Genomic DNA, 16,611 nt, shown 5'->3' on the forward strand with positions numbered 1-16,611 from the left:
ATTATAATTTTTGAAAAAATTTGAGTAGTTATTGAGTGTTGAATGTTGTTACTGTTATTAAGAGGTAAAAAGACAACAGGTGCGTTGGTGGAATAGAGGGCTGTGTAGCACTGGACAGGGAACAGGGAAGGGGATAGGCATGTAGGAAAATGACAACAGAAAGTTGAGGTATAATAAGAACAGCAAATATCCTTGCTTGATGCAACACAAGCAAAATTACTCTTGATGGTTAAATTACTCTTGATGGTTAAATTACTCTTGATGGTTAGCAGTAGCCTCATAAAGTAGTAGTTTATCGTAATTGCTTCTCCTCAGTTTACTTCACTAATATGAACATTTTTCCCTTAATCGTGAATGTACAAGTTAACATATGTCATCAAACCATTTTCACTTTAGACATTTAACTGCCCCCCCCCCAACCCTGTGAAGTACACATCCATTCCCCCCTCCCCCAACCCTGTGAAGTACACATCCATCCCCTCCCCCAACCCTGTGAAGTTCTTATCTGAAAGACTGTAAAGTTTTGGCAACTGAGAAAGAAGAGAATCAAAGTACTTGAGTTGTTGTGTTTCAGTAGGACGATAACAATCAAGTGAACTGATAAAATAATAAATGAGGATGTCCTCCACAGAATCAACAAGGGAAGAAATATGTGGAATACACTAACTACAAGAAAGGGCAGGATGATAGGGCACACGGCAAGACAACAACATTGTTGATGTAAATGCTAAAGCAAGCTGCATCAAATCAGTCAGAAGACTGGCAACAATAAAAATTCTACCAACAACCAGCTACCAGCTGGCCACTTTTTTTTTGGGGGGGATCAGTTGTGCCCACTTGAAAATCACGGATTCAAGAGAAGCCTACCTCTTATTCCCTGACCTGTAAGTGATCTGAAATCAGGTCAGCAACAGTAATTTATATTTTCCCAATGACACTGACAACTATTACTTTTGAGACTGAAAAATGACACAGAACTCATCATTCATGGCATCACTTTGTGTAAATATTACGTAATCAAATTCCTCACATGCTATTTCACTGATATAGGTCAGCATTTTAACATCCACAGTGTTAACCTTTTCCTAAAAACGAAGTAATTAAGTGCATCATGCAGAACAGCTGTACATTATGATATGGATGATTACATCTATCCTGTGACTTACCAACCATACTGGAAAATGTTGAGCGAACAATGAAGTCATCCAACCAGTAAACTCCAGCTGTGAGTGCTAAAGCGCGGCCCTTGGTGGTGGCCGGAAAGAGTTCTGCCAGTAACAGCCATGTCACAGGTCCCAGTCCAAAAGCATATGCTGCCTGGTAGCATAGTGCTGATAAGATTGCCAGCACATGAGCAGCTGTCATGAACATGGGGAAAAGTAGATTACACAAAAATTTTAAAAAATTACATTTCAATCTAAATTACTGCTAAATTATTCCAAAACATACTCACCATATATTATAAAATTAGAAGGAAGGAAGATTAGGGTTTAACATTGACAATGAGGTCATTAGAGACAGAGCACAAGCTTCGACTGTCTCAAAGAAACCGTCCCAGCATTTGTCTGAACCAATTTAGGGACCTAAATCAAGAAGTTGGGACACGGACTTGAAACACTGACCTCCCGAATAAGAATCCAGTGTGCTAACCACTGCTCCACCTCACTCAGTTTATAAAATTAGAAGGACAACAGAATGGACGGCCAGGTCTGACTGTCGAGCTAAATTCAAAAAGTGCCAATAGGTACATTTAAAAGTTGAAAGAACTATAGCTATCTTTCGGAACTGTTTGTTCTCTCCTCAGAGAAGAATCAGGGATTGACTGCAAAGGAGAGGCAGGTCACTCAGATCACAGGTTGAGGGGGTCTGCTCCCCCATCCCACACTGTGTGGATGATAGGAACTTATTATTTTTGTTCTCATTTTTGTTATCCAATGCTACATCGCCGGAGAACCATATCAAGATGATTTACTGTCCATAACAAACAACTTCCACACTCGGACAGTCATTTACTTTCCTCAACACAAATGTAATATCAGTGGTGACAATGAGCAATCTTGCCTTAGATTTCTTAAATAAGTGATTGTAGTGCATAGGTTGTCTTTTTATTTGGAATAATCATTTTTATTTTATCATTAGCGATATGCTAATTTTGCCCCCTTGGGCATTAGCAAGTTACATCACACCAAAACTTATGTTACAATATGTTACGATCCACAGAGCAGGGTGAAAAAAATGTGACCTAAAGTTTATGAGTAAAATGAAAAATGTGCAACCCACATCCCACTTCCGTCACTGTACGAACACAAATAAAACACTGAAATAGGGCAGCTTAACTCTAGAACAGGAAACACAAAATGTGCTCACACTGCAAAATCAAATTAGCTAATCAATAATCAGAACTCAATACCAACACATATTATTAAAGTAACTAAACAATGTGCATACCGATATAACTCGGAAACAGGTCCTAGTATGATTAAGGGAGTTAAATAGCGTGGTAGCCATCCATCCCCCACCCATGAAGAAGGTTCCCACTTATACATGAAGGGTGTGCTTTTGAAGATATAAGGGCTGGGAAGTTTCACCCTCTAGATATTTCTAGAACATTCCAGAACATTCGAGAGTATTCAAGAACATTCCAGAGTATTTGAGAGCAATCCACAACATTCCAGAATGCTCTGGAATGGTCGGGAATAGTCTGGAACATTCATAATGTTTCCAGAACGTTCGGGAACAGCTTGGAGCACCTAAGACATTGTGGAACATTCCAAGCCATAAACTGGATCTAGATAATCAGTGACCAGTACCATATAACACATTACTTTCCAAAATGTTCCAAGCACACATAAATGTAAAATACTGCCATTCCCCCCCCCCCCCCCCCCCCCCCATGAACCATGGACCTTGCCGTTGGTGGGGAGGCTTGCGTGCCTCAGCGATACAAATAGCCGTACTGTAGGTACAACCACAACGGAGGGGTATCTGTTGAGAGGCCAGACAAACGTGTGGTTCCTGAAGAGGGGCAGCAGCCTTTTCAGTAGTTGCAAGGGCAACAGTCTGGATGATTGACTGATCTGGCCTTGTAACAATAACCAAAACGGCCTTGCTGTGCTGGTACTGCGAACGGCTGAAAGCAAGGGGAAACTACGGCCGTAATTTTTCCCGAGGGCATGCAGCTTTACTGTATGATTAAATGATGATGGCGTCCTCTTGGGTAAAATATTCTGGAGGTAAAATAGTCCCCCATTCGGATCTCCGGGCGGGGACTACTCAAGAGGACGTCGTTATCAGGAGAAAGAAAACTGGCGTTCTACGGATTGGAGCGTGGAATGTCAGATCCCTTAATCGGGCAGGTAGGTTGGAAAATTTAAAAAGGGAAATGGATAGGTTAAAGTTAGATATAGTGGGAATTAGTGAAGTTCGGTGGCAGGAGGAACAAGACTTCTGGTCAGGTGAATACAGGGTTATAAACACAAAGTCAAATAGGGGTAATGCAGGAGTAGGTTTAATAATGAATAGGAAAATGGGAATGCGGGTAAGGTACCACAAACAGCATAGTGAACGCATTATTGTGGCCAAGATAGATACGCAGCCCACACCTACTACAGTAGTACAAGTTTATATGCCAACTAGCTCTGCAGATGACGAAGAAATTGAAGAAATGTATGATGAAATAAAAGGAATTATTCAGATAGTGAAGGGAGACGAAAATTTAATAGTCATGGGTGACTGGAATTCGAGTGTAGGAAAAGGGAGAGAAGGAAACATAGTAGGTGAATATGGATTGGGGCTAAGAAATGAAAGAGGAAGCCGCCTGGTAGAATTTTGCACAGAGCACAACTTAATCATAGCTAACATTTGGTTTAAGAATCATGATAGAAGGTTGTATACATGGAAGAACCCTGGAGATACTAAAAGGTATCAGATAGATTATGTAATGGTAAGACAGAGATTTAGGAACCAGGTTTTAAATTGTAAGACATTTCCAGGGGCAGATGTGGACTCTGACTACAATCTATTGGTTATGACCTGTAGATTAAAACTGAAGAAACTGCAAAAAGGTGGGAATTTAAGGAGATGGGACCTGGATAAACTGAAAGAACCAGAGGTTGTACAGAGTTTCAGGAAGAGCATAAGGGAACAATTGACAGGAATGGGGGAAAGAAATACAGTAGAAGAAGAATGGGTAGCTTTGAGGGATGAAGTAGTGAAGGCAGCAGAGGATCAAGTAGGTAAAAAGACGAGGGCTAGTAGAAATCCTTGGGTAACAGAAGAAATATTGAATTTAATTGATGAAAGGAGAAAATATAAAAATGCAGTAAATGAAGCAGGCAAAAAGGATTACAAACGTCTCAAAAATGAGATCTACAGGAAGTGCAAAATGGCTAAGCAGGGATGGCTAGAGGACAAATGCAAGGATGTAGAGGCTTATCTCAATAGGGGTAAGATCGATACTGCCTACAGGAAAATTAAAGAGACCTTTGGAGATAAGAGAACCACTTATATGAACATCAAGAGCTCAGATGGAAACCCAGTTCTAAGCAAAGAAGGGAAGGCAGAAAGGTGGAAGGAGTATATAGAGGGTCTATACAAGGGCGATGTACTTGAGGACAATATTATGGAAATGGAAGAGGATGTAGATGAAGATGAAATGGGAGATACGATACTGCGTGAAGAGTTTGACAAAGCACTGAAAGACCTGAGTCGGAACAAGGCCCCCGGAGTAGACAACATTCCATTAGAACTACTGACGGCCTTGGGAGAGCCAGTCCTGACAAAACTCTACCATCTGGTGAGCAAGATGTATGAAACAGGCGAAATACCCTCAGACTTCAAGAAGAATATAACAATTCCAATCCCAAAGAAAGCAGGTGTTGACAGATGTGAAAATTACCGAACAATCAGTTTAATAAGCCACAGCTGCAAAATACTAACACGAATTCTTTACAGACGAATGGAAAAACTAATAGAAGCCGACCTCGGGGAAGATCATTTTGGATTCCGTAGAAATACTGGAACACGTGAGGCAATACTGACCTTACGACTTATCTTAGAAGAAAGATTAAGGAAAGGCAAACCTACGTTTCTAGTATTTGTAGACTTAGAGAAAGCTTTTGACAATGTTGACTGGAATACTCTCTTTCAAATTCTAAAGGTGGCAGGGGTAAAATACAGGGAGCAAAAGGCTATTTACAATTTGTACAGAAACCAGAAGGCAGTTATAAGAGTCGAGGGACATGAAAGGGAAGCAGTGGTTGGGAAGGGAGTAAGACAGGGTTGTAGCCTCTCCCCGATGTTTTTCAATCAGTATATTGAGCAAGCAGTAAAGGAAACAAAAGAAAAATTCGGAGTAGGTCTTAAAATCCATGGAGAAGAAATAAAAACTTTGAGGTTCGCCGATGACATTGTAATTCTGTCAGAGACAGCAAAGGACTTGGAAGAGCAGTTGAACGGAATGGACAGTGTCTTGATAGGAGGATATAAGATGAACATCAACAAAAGCAAAACGAGGATAATGGAATGTAGTCGAAATAAGTCGGGTGATGTTGAGGGTATTAGATTAGGAAATGAGACACTTAAAGTAGTAAAGGAGTTTTGCTATTTGGGGAGCAAAATAACTGATGATGGTCGAAGTAGAGAGGATATAAAATGTAGACTGGCAATGGCAAGGAAAGCGTTTCTAAAGAAGAGAAATTTGTTAACATCAAGTATAGATTTAAGTGTCAGGAAGTCATTTCTGAAAATATTTGTATGGAGTGTAGCCATGTATGGAAGAGAAACGTGGACGATAAATAGTTTGGACAAGAAGAAAATAGAAGCTTTCGAAATGTGGTGCTACAGAAGAATGCTGAAGATTAGATGGGTATATCACGTAACTAATGAGGAAGTATTGAATAGGATTGGGGAGAAGAGAAGTTTGTGGCACAACTTGACCAGAAGAAGGGATCGGTTGGTAGGACATGTTCTGAGGCATCAAGGGATCACCAATTTAGTATTGGAGGGCAGCGTGGAGGGTAAAAATCGTAGGGGGAGACCAAGAGATGAATACACTAAGCAGATTCAGAAGGATGTAGGATGCAGTAGGTACTGGGAGATGAAGAAGCTTGCACAGGATAGTGTAGCATGGAGAGCTGCATCAAACCAGTCTCAGGACTGAAGACCACAACAACAACAACAACAACAACAACAACTGCCATTTTGTGAAATCCATCAAATATATCTGCAAGTATGTGAACAGGCAGTGACATGGTTGGTTGGTTGGTTGTTTGGGGAAGGAGACCAGACAGCGTGGCCATCGGTCTCATCGGATTAGGGAAGGATGGGGAAGGAAGTTGGCCGTGCCCTTTCAGAGGAACCATCCCGGCATTTGCCTGGAGTGATTTAGGGAAATCACGGAAAACCTAAATCAGGATGGCCGGACGCGGGATTGAACCGTCGTCCTCCCAAATACGAGTCCAGTGGCAGTGACATGGCAATATTTCAAAAAGCCAAAGACAGCAAACAACAAAACAGAAGCAACGAGATCCTCATGAACCAAATGAGAAAAAGCATCAACAGTAACGAATCAGCTCGGTGGAATTTTCGTTTGCCATTCACGAACTCGAACTAATTGTGCAACATCTACCAGTACATTAGGAGAATGGACAGACAGTCTACTACACAAAAGACACTGCCAGAAAAACTGCAAACGATGCATCTCAGAACACAACATTAACAGCTTTTTACCAACTGAGCCAAGTGGATCCATTCGTGAAAACATTTCTATATGTGGAACACAACAAGAATAATCTTTCAATGACAAAAATAAGGAATTCCAGTAGAAGATCATCTAGGAGTCATGAAATTTGGTGCACTAGGCCGAGTAAACACCATTTCCAAACAATGCCAAATGTTTCTATCTCTGGATGTTGCTACACAAAATATGGGGATCAGCAAGTTTCACAGATTTCAAGACTGTTGATGGTTTCAGCATGCTAAACATCAAAACTACGAAAGAAAAAAGCTACAACATCAACGAACTACTTCAGTACATAGCTCATAACAAACCACTCCTCAATGACAATCAAAATTAAATTTACACCGTTATCATGGACCGGATCAACAACATTTACTTGGACACACCATGTGGCACCAGGAAAACGTTTCTAATAAATCTATTGCTGGCGGAAATAGCACTAAACAACACACTGTAAAAAACTTGTTACTTCTTATACTCTAGGAAGTAATTGAGCTGGTTATGGATGCAGACCACCAGCCTGAAGTTAGTTTTATGCAAAGCATGGTGATGTGGAGTAACGGACTGTGAGGGGGAGATACAAGAGAGGAAGAGGGAAGGGTGTGGAAGCAAGACTAATCAAGTTAGCATCAAGTGGCAGCAGTGGAGGTGCAGGTGGAGGTGGAGGTGGGTGTGGGGCAGGGGCTAGGAAAAAGAGCCAGGAGGACTGCAGGAACAGAAGTGGTGTTGCAAGGAAAATGCCCATCTATGTTATTCAGAAAAGCTGTCAACACATGCAAGGATTCAAATGGAACTGTTTCTTCAAATCTACAATTTTTTTATTTTTTATTTTTTTATTTATTTTTATTTTTTTTTACAAAATCTTACCTTTATTACTAATTGCAGTATTAAAATTACTTCACTAGTGTCTCCTAAAACCAAACTGGTTCTCTCATAACCAACTTCAATTTTCCCTTTTATTCTTTGGTGAAGCACTCTTGTGCTTATTTTGACACATGTGACATTAGGCTGATTGTGTGGTAATTATCACATCTATCTGTTTTTTGCTCATTTGAATGTGTATAATTTAAATACTTACTGTTCAAGACCTGGTGTAACATCCTCAATTATACATGTTTCATTCATGAGCTTGTACAGTTCTTGTTCTGATCTTTGGCCTGATGCCCATAACAGTGTCCATGGTATTTCATTGACATTTAGACACTTCTTCCTAACGAGTTCATATAAAGCCTCTTAAAATTCAGAGATATGGACTAAATCACCTCATAACCATCTTGGACCAAGACCTCATTTTCAACCAGCCTAATTTCTTCGAGGAACAGTACAGTTTATTCAAGAATTATTTCCATGTTGTCACTTAGTCTTTGCTTCCATACTTAATTATCTCTTTCATCTCTAATCAGTGAGCTCCCCAAAGTGACTGCTTATTAGTATGTGTACAGCATCTGCACTATCACGTTTCAATTTTGTATCAATTTCCTGGCATCTTATCCCAATCCATTCTTACTTAGCTTTTCCACAATTCCATGTAATCATGTCTTTGAATGCCCAGCATTGTTGATGTCTTCTCATCCACATTCCATAGCTGCGTGTTACCTGCCTTTTTAGATCCTAGTTTTTTTTCTGCTAAATTTACTGCATTTTCTTTAAAGAACATCCCACTAGTTTTCCACACCAGCAATTGACATATTTTACAAACTCACTGATATTATAAAATACAGGGTGGCACAGATAAAAGTGGCCCATGTAAGTGTAAATGAAATGCAGTGAAATTACATAAATGGATGGCTGAAATGGACTTACCATTTATTTACAGTGAAAAATACATTTATAGAGGACATTGAAAGTAGCCCCCTGCTGTGCATGCCTAAGCATATTCAGATACACCTGGCATGAAGTTCAGATATCGATGATGCTGTCTTTCATAAATATTTGCTGACAGTTCTTTCCTCGGTGAAGACATCACGGACTCATTCCAGGAATACCTTAGATGTGTGACATGTTGCCCCATCTTGCCAGATGAAGCAGTATTGTCTTTCATATTAACTGAGTTGAGCACAAAATCTTTCAAAAAATTTCCATATATGCGACCATGTTTGAGGGTAGTGTTTAATGTTGGCTAAATGATGTGTGTTCCTGTTACACTGCACCAAACACAGATTTTTTCATCATGGAGTAGTTTCTGACACACAATTTTAGGGTTCTCCACTGCTCAGTACCTCATGTTCCATTCATAGAACCAAAAAATGAAACCATGCTTCATTACTCATTATGTAATGGAACACATCTAACCATCCAGCATTGATGTTATTCAAAAGCCACATGCAGTAATCTACACCTTTCAGACTCTCATCCTCCTGTAAATGCTGCACAAACATCACATGACAGGGCTTCAAATTAATACTTTTCAATATCCACTGGCAACTCCTCCTACTTACATGCACCTGTTGTGTCAATGTACATGTAAACTTCTTTGGACTCTGAATAATTCTTCGGCAAAGGTCTGCAATAGCCTCTGGTGTGCAAACTGAAGGAGTTCTTTATCGTTTTACATTTTGCACAGATCCTTAGCTGTGCCAATTTTTAAGCAGACTCTGTATTGCTCCCTTTGCTGGTATTCCTCTACCCGGATACTTGACCCTGAAAATTTTGTGAGTTTCCTTAACTGAACCAGTTTTCACATATGCATCCACAATTTCAATCCTTCCTTTTATCGAGAAACCCTTTTGCAGACTTTAATGATGAAATAAACTGAAATTCTGACAGAAGACTGCTATCAATCAATTATTGCATAAAATTGTCTATTGTTGCAGCTGTTTACTCTACTTCAGAAGACAAAATATTGCATTCTTATTCAAAGAGGAGGTGGGTTACTTTTACCTACACCGCCCTGTACTTGTTCAATTCTACCAACATACATACCTGTCAGCAGCATTTATACTTTTGTATGATTACAATCTCTCTGATATACCCACTCAATGTCAACATCAACATTATTTCTGTTCGCTGCAGATAACCCTTTACTCTACAGCCAGGTTTCTATTTATTATTATTCCCACTCCTACTCCATCATTATCTAACCTGGTATGAATAATCCCCCCCAAACCATGGGCCTTGCCTTTGGTGGGAAGGCTTATGTGCCTCGGAGATACAGATAGTGGTACCGTAGATGCAACAACAATGGAGGGGTATTTGTTGAGAGGCCAAGCAAACATATGGTTCCTGAAGAGGGGTAGCAGCCTTTTCTGTAGTTGCAGGGGCTACAGTCTGGATGACTGGCTGACCTGGCCTTGTAATATCAACTAAAACAGCCTTGCTGTGCTGGTACTACAAATGGCTGAAAGCAAGGGGAAACTACAGTAATAATTTTTCCCGGGGGCATGCAGCTCTACTGTATGGTTGAATGTTGATGGCATCCTCTAGGGTAAAATATTCCAGAAGTAAAATAGTCCCCCATTCCGATCTCTGGATGGTGGTTACTCAGGAAGATGTTGTTATCAGGAGAGAGAAAAAAATGGCATTCTACGAATCGGAGCGTGGAATGTCAGATCCCTTAAGCGGGCAGGTAGGTTAGAAAAATTGAAAAGAGAAATGGATAGGTTAAAGTTAGAAATAGCAGGAATTAGTGGAGTTTGGTGGCAGCAGAACAGGACTTCTGGTCAGGTGAATGCAGGGTTATAAACACAAAAATACGTAGGGATAATGCAGGAGTAGTTTTAATAATGACTAAAAAAAACTGGAATGCGGATGAGCTACCATGAACAGCATAGTGAAAGCATTATTGTAGCAGACAGACCCACCACAGTAGTACAAGTTTATATGCCAACTAGCTCCTCAGATGATGAAGAGACTGAAGAAATGTATGACGCGATAACAGAAAATATTCCGATAGTGAAGGCAGACGAAAATTTAATAGTCATGGGGGACTGGAATTTGATAGTAGGAAAAGGAAGAGAAGGAAAAGTAGCAGGTGAATACAGAATGGGGGTAAGGAATGAAAGAGGAAGCTGCCTGGTAGAATTTTGCCCAGAGCATAACTCAATCACAGCTAATACATGGTTTAAGAATCATGAAAGGAGGTTGTCTTCATGGAAGATGCCTGGAGACACTGGAAGGTTTCAGATAGATTATATAGTAAAAAGACAGATATTTAGGAACCACATTTTAAATTGTAAGACATTTCCAGGGGCAGATGTGGACTCTGACCACAATTTAATTGTTACGAACTGTAGATTAAAACAGAAGAAACTGCAAAAAGGCGGAAATTTAAGGAGATGGGTCCTGCATAAACTGAAAGAATCAGAGGTTGTAGAGGGTTTCAGAGAGAGCATGAGAGAACAATTGACAAGAATGGGGGAAAGAAATACAGTAGAAGAATAAGGGGTAGCTATGAGAGATGAAATAGTGAAGGCAGCACAGGGTCAAGTAGGTAAAAAGACGAGGCCTAGTAGAAATCCTTGGGTGACAAGAGATATTAAATTTCATTGATGAAATGAGAAAATATAAAAATGCAGTATATGAAGCAGGCAAAAGGGAATACAAATGTCTCAAAAATGAGAGTGACAGGAAGTGCAAAATGGCTAAGCAGAGATGGCTTAAGGACAAATGTAAGGTTGTACAGGCATAGATGACTAGGAGTAAGATAGATGTCGCCTACAGGAAAATTAAAGATACCTTTGGAGAAAAGAGAACCACCTCTATGAATATCAAGAGCTCAGATGGAAAACCAGTTGCAAGCAAAGAAGGAAAAAACAAAAGGTGGAAGGAGTATATAGAGGGTATATACAAGGGCGATAAACTTGACAGCAATATTATGGAAATGGTAGAGAATGTAGAAGAAGATGAAATGGGAGACATGATACTGCATGAAGAATTTGACAGAGCATTGAAAGACGTAAGTCGAAACAAGGCCCCGGGCGTAGACAACATTCCTTTAGAACTACAGATAGCCTTGGGAGTGCCAGCCATGACAAACCTCTACCATCTGGTGAGCAAGACGTATGAGACAGGCAAAATACCCTCAGACTTCAAGAAGAATATAATAATTCCAATTCCAAAGAAAGCAGGTGTTGACAGGTGTGAAAATAACCAAACTAACAGTTTAATAGGTCACGCCTGCAAAATACTAACATGAATTCTTTACAGACAAATGATCGAACTGCTGGAAGCAGATCTCGGGGAAGATCAGTTTGGATTCCGTAGAAATGTTGGAACACATGAGGCTATACTGACCCTACGATTTATCTTAGAAGATAGATTAAGGAAAGGCAAATCTATGTTTCTAGCATTTGTAGACTTAGAGAAAGCTTTTGACAATGCTGACTGGAAGAATCTCTTTCAAATTCTAAAGGCGGCAGGGGTAAAACACAGGGAGCGAAAGGCTATTTAGAATTTGTACACGAACAAGATAACAGTTATAAGAGTCAAGGGGCATGAAAGGGGAGCAGTGGTTGAGAAAGGTATGAGACAGGGTTGTAGCCTATCCCCAATGTTATTCAATCTGTATACTGAGCAAGCAATAAAGGAAACAAAAGATAAATTTGTAGTAAGAATTAAAATCCTTGGAGAAGAAATAAAATCTTTCAGGTTTGCTGACAACATGGTAATTCTGTCAGACACACCAAAGAACCTGGAAGAGCAGCTGAATGGAATAGACAGTGTCTTGAGAGGAGGATATACGATGAACATCAACATAAGCAAAACAAGGATAATGGAATATAGCCAAATTAAATCAGGTGATGCTGAGGGAATTAGATTAGGAAATGGGACACTTAAAGTAGTAAATGAGTTTTGCTATTTGGGGAGCAAAATAACTGACGATGATCGAAGCAGAGAGAATATAAAATGTAGACTGGCAATGGCAAGAAAAGTGTTTCTGAAGAAGAGAAATTTGTTAACATCAAGTATAGAGTTTAGTATCAGGAAGTCTTTTCTAAAAGTATTTGTATGGAGTGTAGCCACATATGGAAGTGAAACATGGACGATAAATAGTTTAGACAAGAAGGGAATAGAAGCTTTTGGAATGTGGTGCTACAGAAGACTGCTGAAGATTAGATGGGTAGATCACGTAACTAATGAGGAGGTACTAAAAAGAATTGGGGAGAAGAGGAATTTGTGGCACAACTTGACTAGAAGAAGGGGTCGGTAGGTAGGACACGTTCTGAGATAAAAAGTGATCACCAATTTGGTATTGGAGGGAAGCATGGAAGGTAATAGTTGAGGGAGACCAAGAGATGAATATACTAAGCAGATTCAGAAGGATGTAGGTTGCAGTAGTTACTCGGAGATGAAGAAACTTGCACAGTGTAGAGTAGCTTGGAGAGCTGCATCAAACCAGTCTCCAGGGCTGAGGACCATAATAGGAACAACATTCGGCATTTACTATCCACACTGGCTTCAATGTTCCTTTCCATGGCCTCCCTAAGTTCTTCCTTAACTGCAACTTTTATTTACGCTATCTACCCGACTGTTGAAACCCCTTTTTCTCAGGAACTGTTATTAGACATATGAAGTTGAAATTTACATCACATCTGAAGATCCACTGTCTCTTGGCAGTGTAATAAATGTCAGCTAAGTCACTGCAATCAAAAGAGAAAGCTATTTATGTCACATGTTGTGATACTTGCAAACTCACTCATCAAAAACTATTGGGCACTTCCCTTTGACCTGGAATCATGAAATTTGACAAGAAGCAAGGTTTCACAACACAACTGATGGAAAAAAGCAAAAATAATTAAACTGTAATTATATCACACAAAAATACTTCTAACATTCATTATCCAACTCCAATCTTAAAATTAAAACATTCTCAAAACTCTTGCAATACCCAAAACCAACATCTTGCCAGAATCAATGCCGATAACAGGTAAAAATTGTCAAGATTCACGATTCCCGGGATGAATGAACTGGATTGATGAACTATCTGTGTACACAATTAAGTTTGAACACAATCCTTGATAAGTGAGTTCCACTCACACTTATCTGGATTTTTTATTTTACCTCTAATATTTTTACTAAAATTTATAAAAAAATAATTACTAACCATTGCATTGGTGTACTCAGCTTGCATAATGAGAACAATCAGTAAACACAACCTGTTGCATTTTCACTTGCATATGTCTCTTGTGTGTAATTGTACACTTATGGCTTTCTAGTGTGTTGTATGGTTCTATTGCGTGCTTTCTGCATTTAACTACAGCGTTATTGTTCTCCACTTTAAAAAATGTTTTTAAGACAATTTTGTTTCTATGAAGATAAGGCAATAAGAAATCTCAAATTGTGTTTTGCGCAGTTATGCCAAATGTATGACATTTTATATGAGGCACTCAGTTGTGTATTCCTGGTGGCCTCTTTAAACATATTGAAAAGACTATTCTGGCAGCCACTGAGGGAACAGGGTGCAATCAACTGCAGACTGTGGCAAGTGTTGGAACAAATTATGTCTTGTCGTCTGGGCTCAGAGGTCATATACGGACCATTCCAGCAACTGGAGAGAAGGTTGAGAACACCACCCTCGCACATGGAGTTTCAGCATAGCTTACAATTTGCAGCATTGTCCCCAGAACTAATCGTAGCCTCTTGGTTCTGAATCGAGTGGCAGGACTGAACCAGAGACTTCAAAAATTCTGTGACAAATTACACTGTGACTTCTCGGACTTGTGCCACAGAGAACTGTAGCATGCCCCTAAATGGATCAGCTGTGCACTACACATCAGAGGCTGTTACCCCAGTAGCTGACTGTGTGTGAAGCCGACACAAAGGTTTTTCAGATTAGGCAACTCTCCATCAAATTCAGATAATGACAGCTGCAGGAAATCCAGAAGTATCAGTGTAATATCAAAATAAATGCCTCCAATAGGTGAGAGTATTAAAATCCTAGTGTTAATTATCAAAGCATTCACAACAAAGTGCCAGAGTTTGCACCTGAAAGGCAATGAAGCTCACATATACTAGTTACAGAAAGCCGATTTAAACCTGAAATTGATAGCAGTGAGATTTTTGGGGAAAATTTAAGTGTATATTAAAAGGATGGACTAATGGGAAATGGAGGTGGTGTATCTGTAGCAGTGGACAAGGTACTCAAATCCATGAAGATAGAAATTGAAGCTGCATGTGAGACTGTTTGGGCAAGACTCAGTATCAGGGGTGGGCATAAAATGGTAATGGGATACTTCTATTGTCCACCAGACTCATCTCCTGATGTAACTGAAAACTTCAGAGAAGACCTCAGTTCACCTGTAAGTACACCAAGTGTACTTTAATCACTAGTGAAGGCTAGTCATCAAAGAATCCATTGGGAAAATTACAGTGTTATTAGTGGTGGGCAGAATAAGACAGCCTGTGAAACATTATTAAATGCCTGTGCTGAATACTATCTAGAACAGATAATTCGGAACCCTATTCATGATGGAAATATACTGGATCAAATGGCAACAAATAGGCCTGACCTCTTTGAGGATGTCCACATCGAAACTGGTGTCAGCGATCATGATGCAGTTGTGGCAACAATGATTACCAAAGTACAATGGACAGTTGAACCAAGTAGAAAGACATATACGTTCAGTATTATCATTAGTGTCATATCTCGATGAGGAACTTGAAACTTTCAGCACAGGACAGGAGCATATGGAGGAAGTATGGCTCAAGATTAAAACAACAGTTCACCATGCACTGGATAGATATGTACCCAGTAGAACAATTTATAATGGGAGGTGCCCCCATGGTACATAGTCACTGTAAAAAAGTTCCTAAGGAAATAAAGACTACTGCATAACGGGTGTAAAAACAAGGCATAGAACCACTGAATGAGAGAGGCTGAGTGAAACACGTTTGGCTGTCAAGACACCAATGAGTGAAGCCTTCAGTGACTACCATAGCAGAATATTGTCAAACAATCTTTTACAAAATCCAAAGAATTTCTGGTCGTATGTAGAGGCTGTTGGTGGCACCAAAGTTAGTTTTCAGACCCTAGAAAATCAGACAGGAACTGAAATTGAGGGTAGCAAAGCAAAAGCTTTTCAAATGTTCCTTTACAAAAGAAAACCGGGAGTATTGCCCCAATTTTATCCTTATGCCACTGAAAAGAGGAATGAAATCAGTATTAGTGTCAGTAGTGTTGAGGAACAGCTGAAATCATTAAATGGAGACCCTGTCAATTCTATATTAAATTTGGGGCTGAGTTAGCTACTCTTCTAACAATAATCTATTGTAGATTAATCAAACAAAAAACTGTGGCCAGTAGTTGGAAGTACGCACTGGAAACACTGATCTGTAAGAAGAGTTGTAGAAGTGATCCACAAAACTACTGTCCCATATCTCTGACATCAATTTGTTGTAGAATCTTAGAACATATTCCGAACTCAAACATAATGAGGTATCTTGAACAGTATGGCCTCCTCAATGCCAACCAGCATGGATTCTGGAAACTTGCACTTTTCTCATATGATATACTGCAAGCTTTGTATCAAGGCAACCAAGTAGATGCAGTATTTCCTGACTTCCAAAAAGCATTTGCCTCAGTGCCACATGTACGCTTATTGTCAAAAGTTCAATCATATGAGGTATCAAGCGAAATTTGTGACTGGCTTGAGGACTTTTTGGTAGGGAAGACACAGCATGTTATCTAGGATGGAGAGTCATCGTCAGATGCAGAAGTAACTTTGAGAGTGCCCCAGGGAAGTGTGTTGGGACCCTTGCTGTTCATGTTGCATATTTATGACATTGCAGACAATTTAACAGTGACCTCAGCTTTTCTGCAGATGATGCAGTTATCAGTAATGAAGTAATGTCTGAAAGAAGCTGCATGAATCTTCAGTCAGATTTTAATAAGATTTCAAAGTGGTGGAAAGACTGGCAACTTGCTTATAAATGTC

General features: G+C 39.7%; 1 protein-coding gene across 1 annotated transcript in view; it reads right to left on the reverse strand.

The window, feature by feature from the left end:
- The window catches only part of LOC126190739 (solute carrier family 2, facilitated glucose transporter member 10-like), a 68,972-nt gene that overhangs the window by 32,454 nt on the left and 19,907 nt on the right, over window positions 1-16,611 (reverse strand). Inside the window, exon 5 of the mRNA XM_049931232.1 lies at window positions 1,167-1,358. Within this exon, the coding sequence (XP_049787189.1) occupies window positions 1,167-1,358 (192 nt within the window). The remainder of the gene's footprint in view (window positions 1-1,166; window positions 1,359-16,611) is intronic.

The sequence above is a fragment of the Schistocerca cancellata genome, chromosome 6, assembly GCF_023864275.1.
Source record: "Schistocerca cancellata isolate TAMUIC-IGC-003103 chromosome 6, iqSchCanc2.1, whole genome shotgun sequence".
Taxonomy (NCBI): Eukaryota; Metazoa; Arthropoda; class Insecta; order Orthoptera; family Acrididae; genus Schistocerca; species Schistocerca cancellata.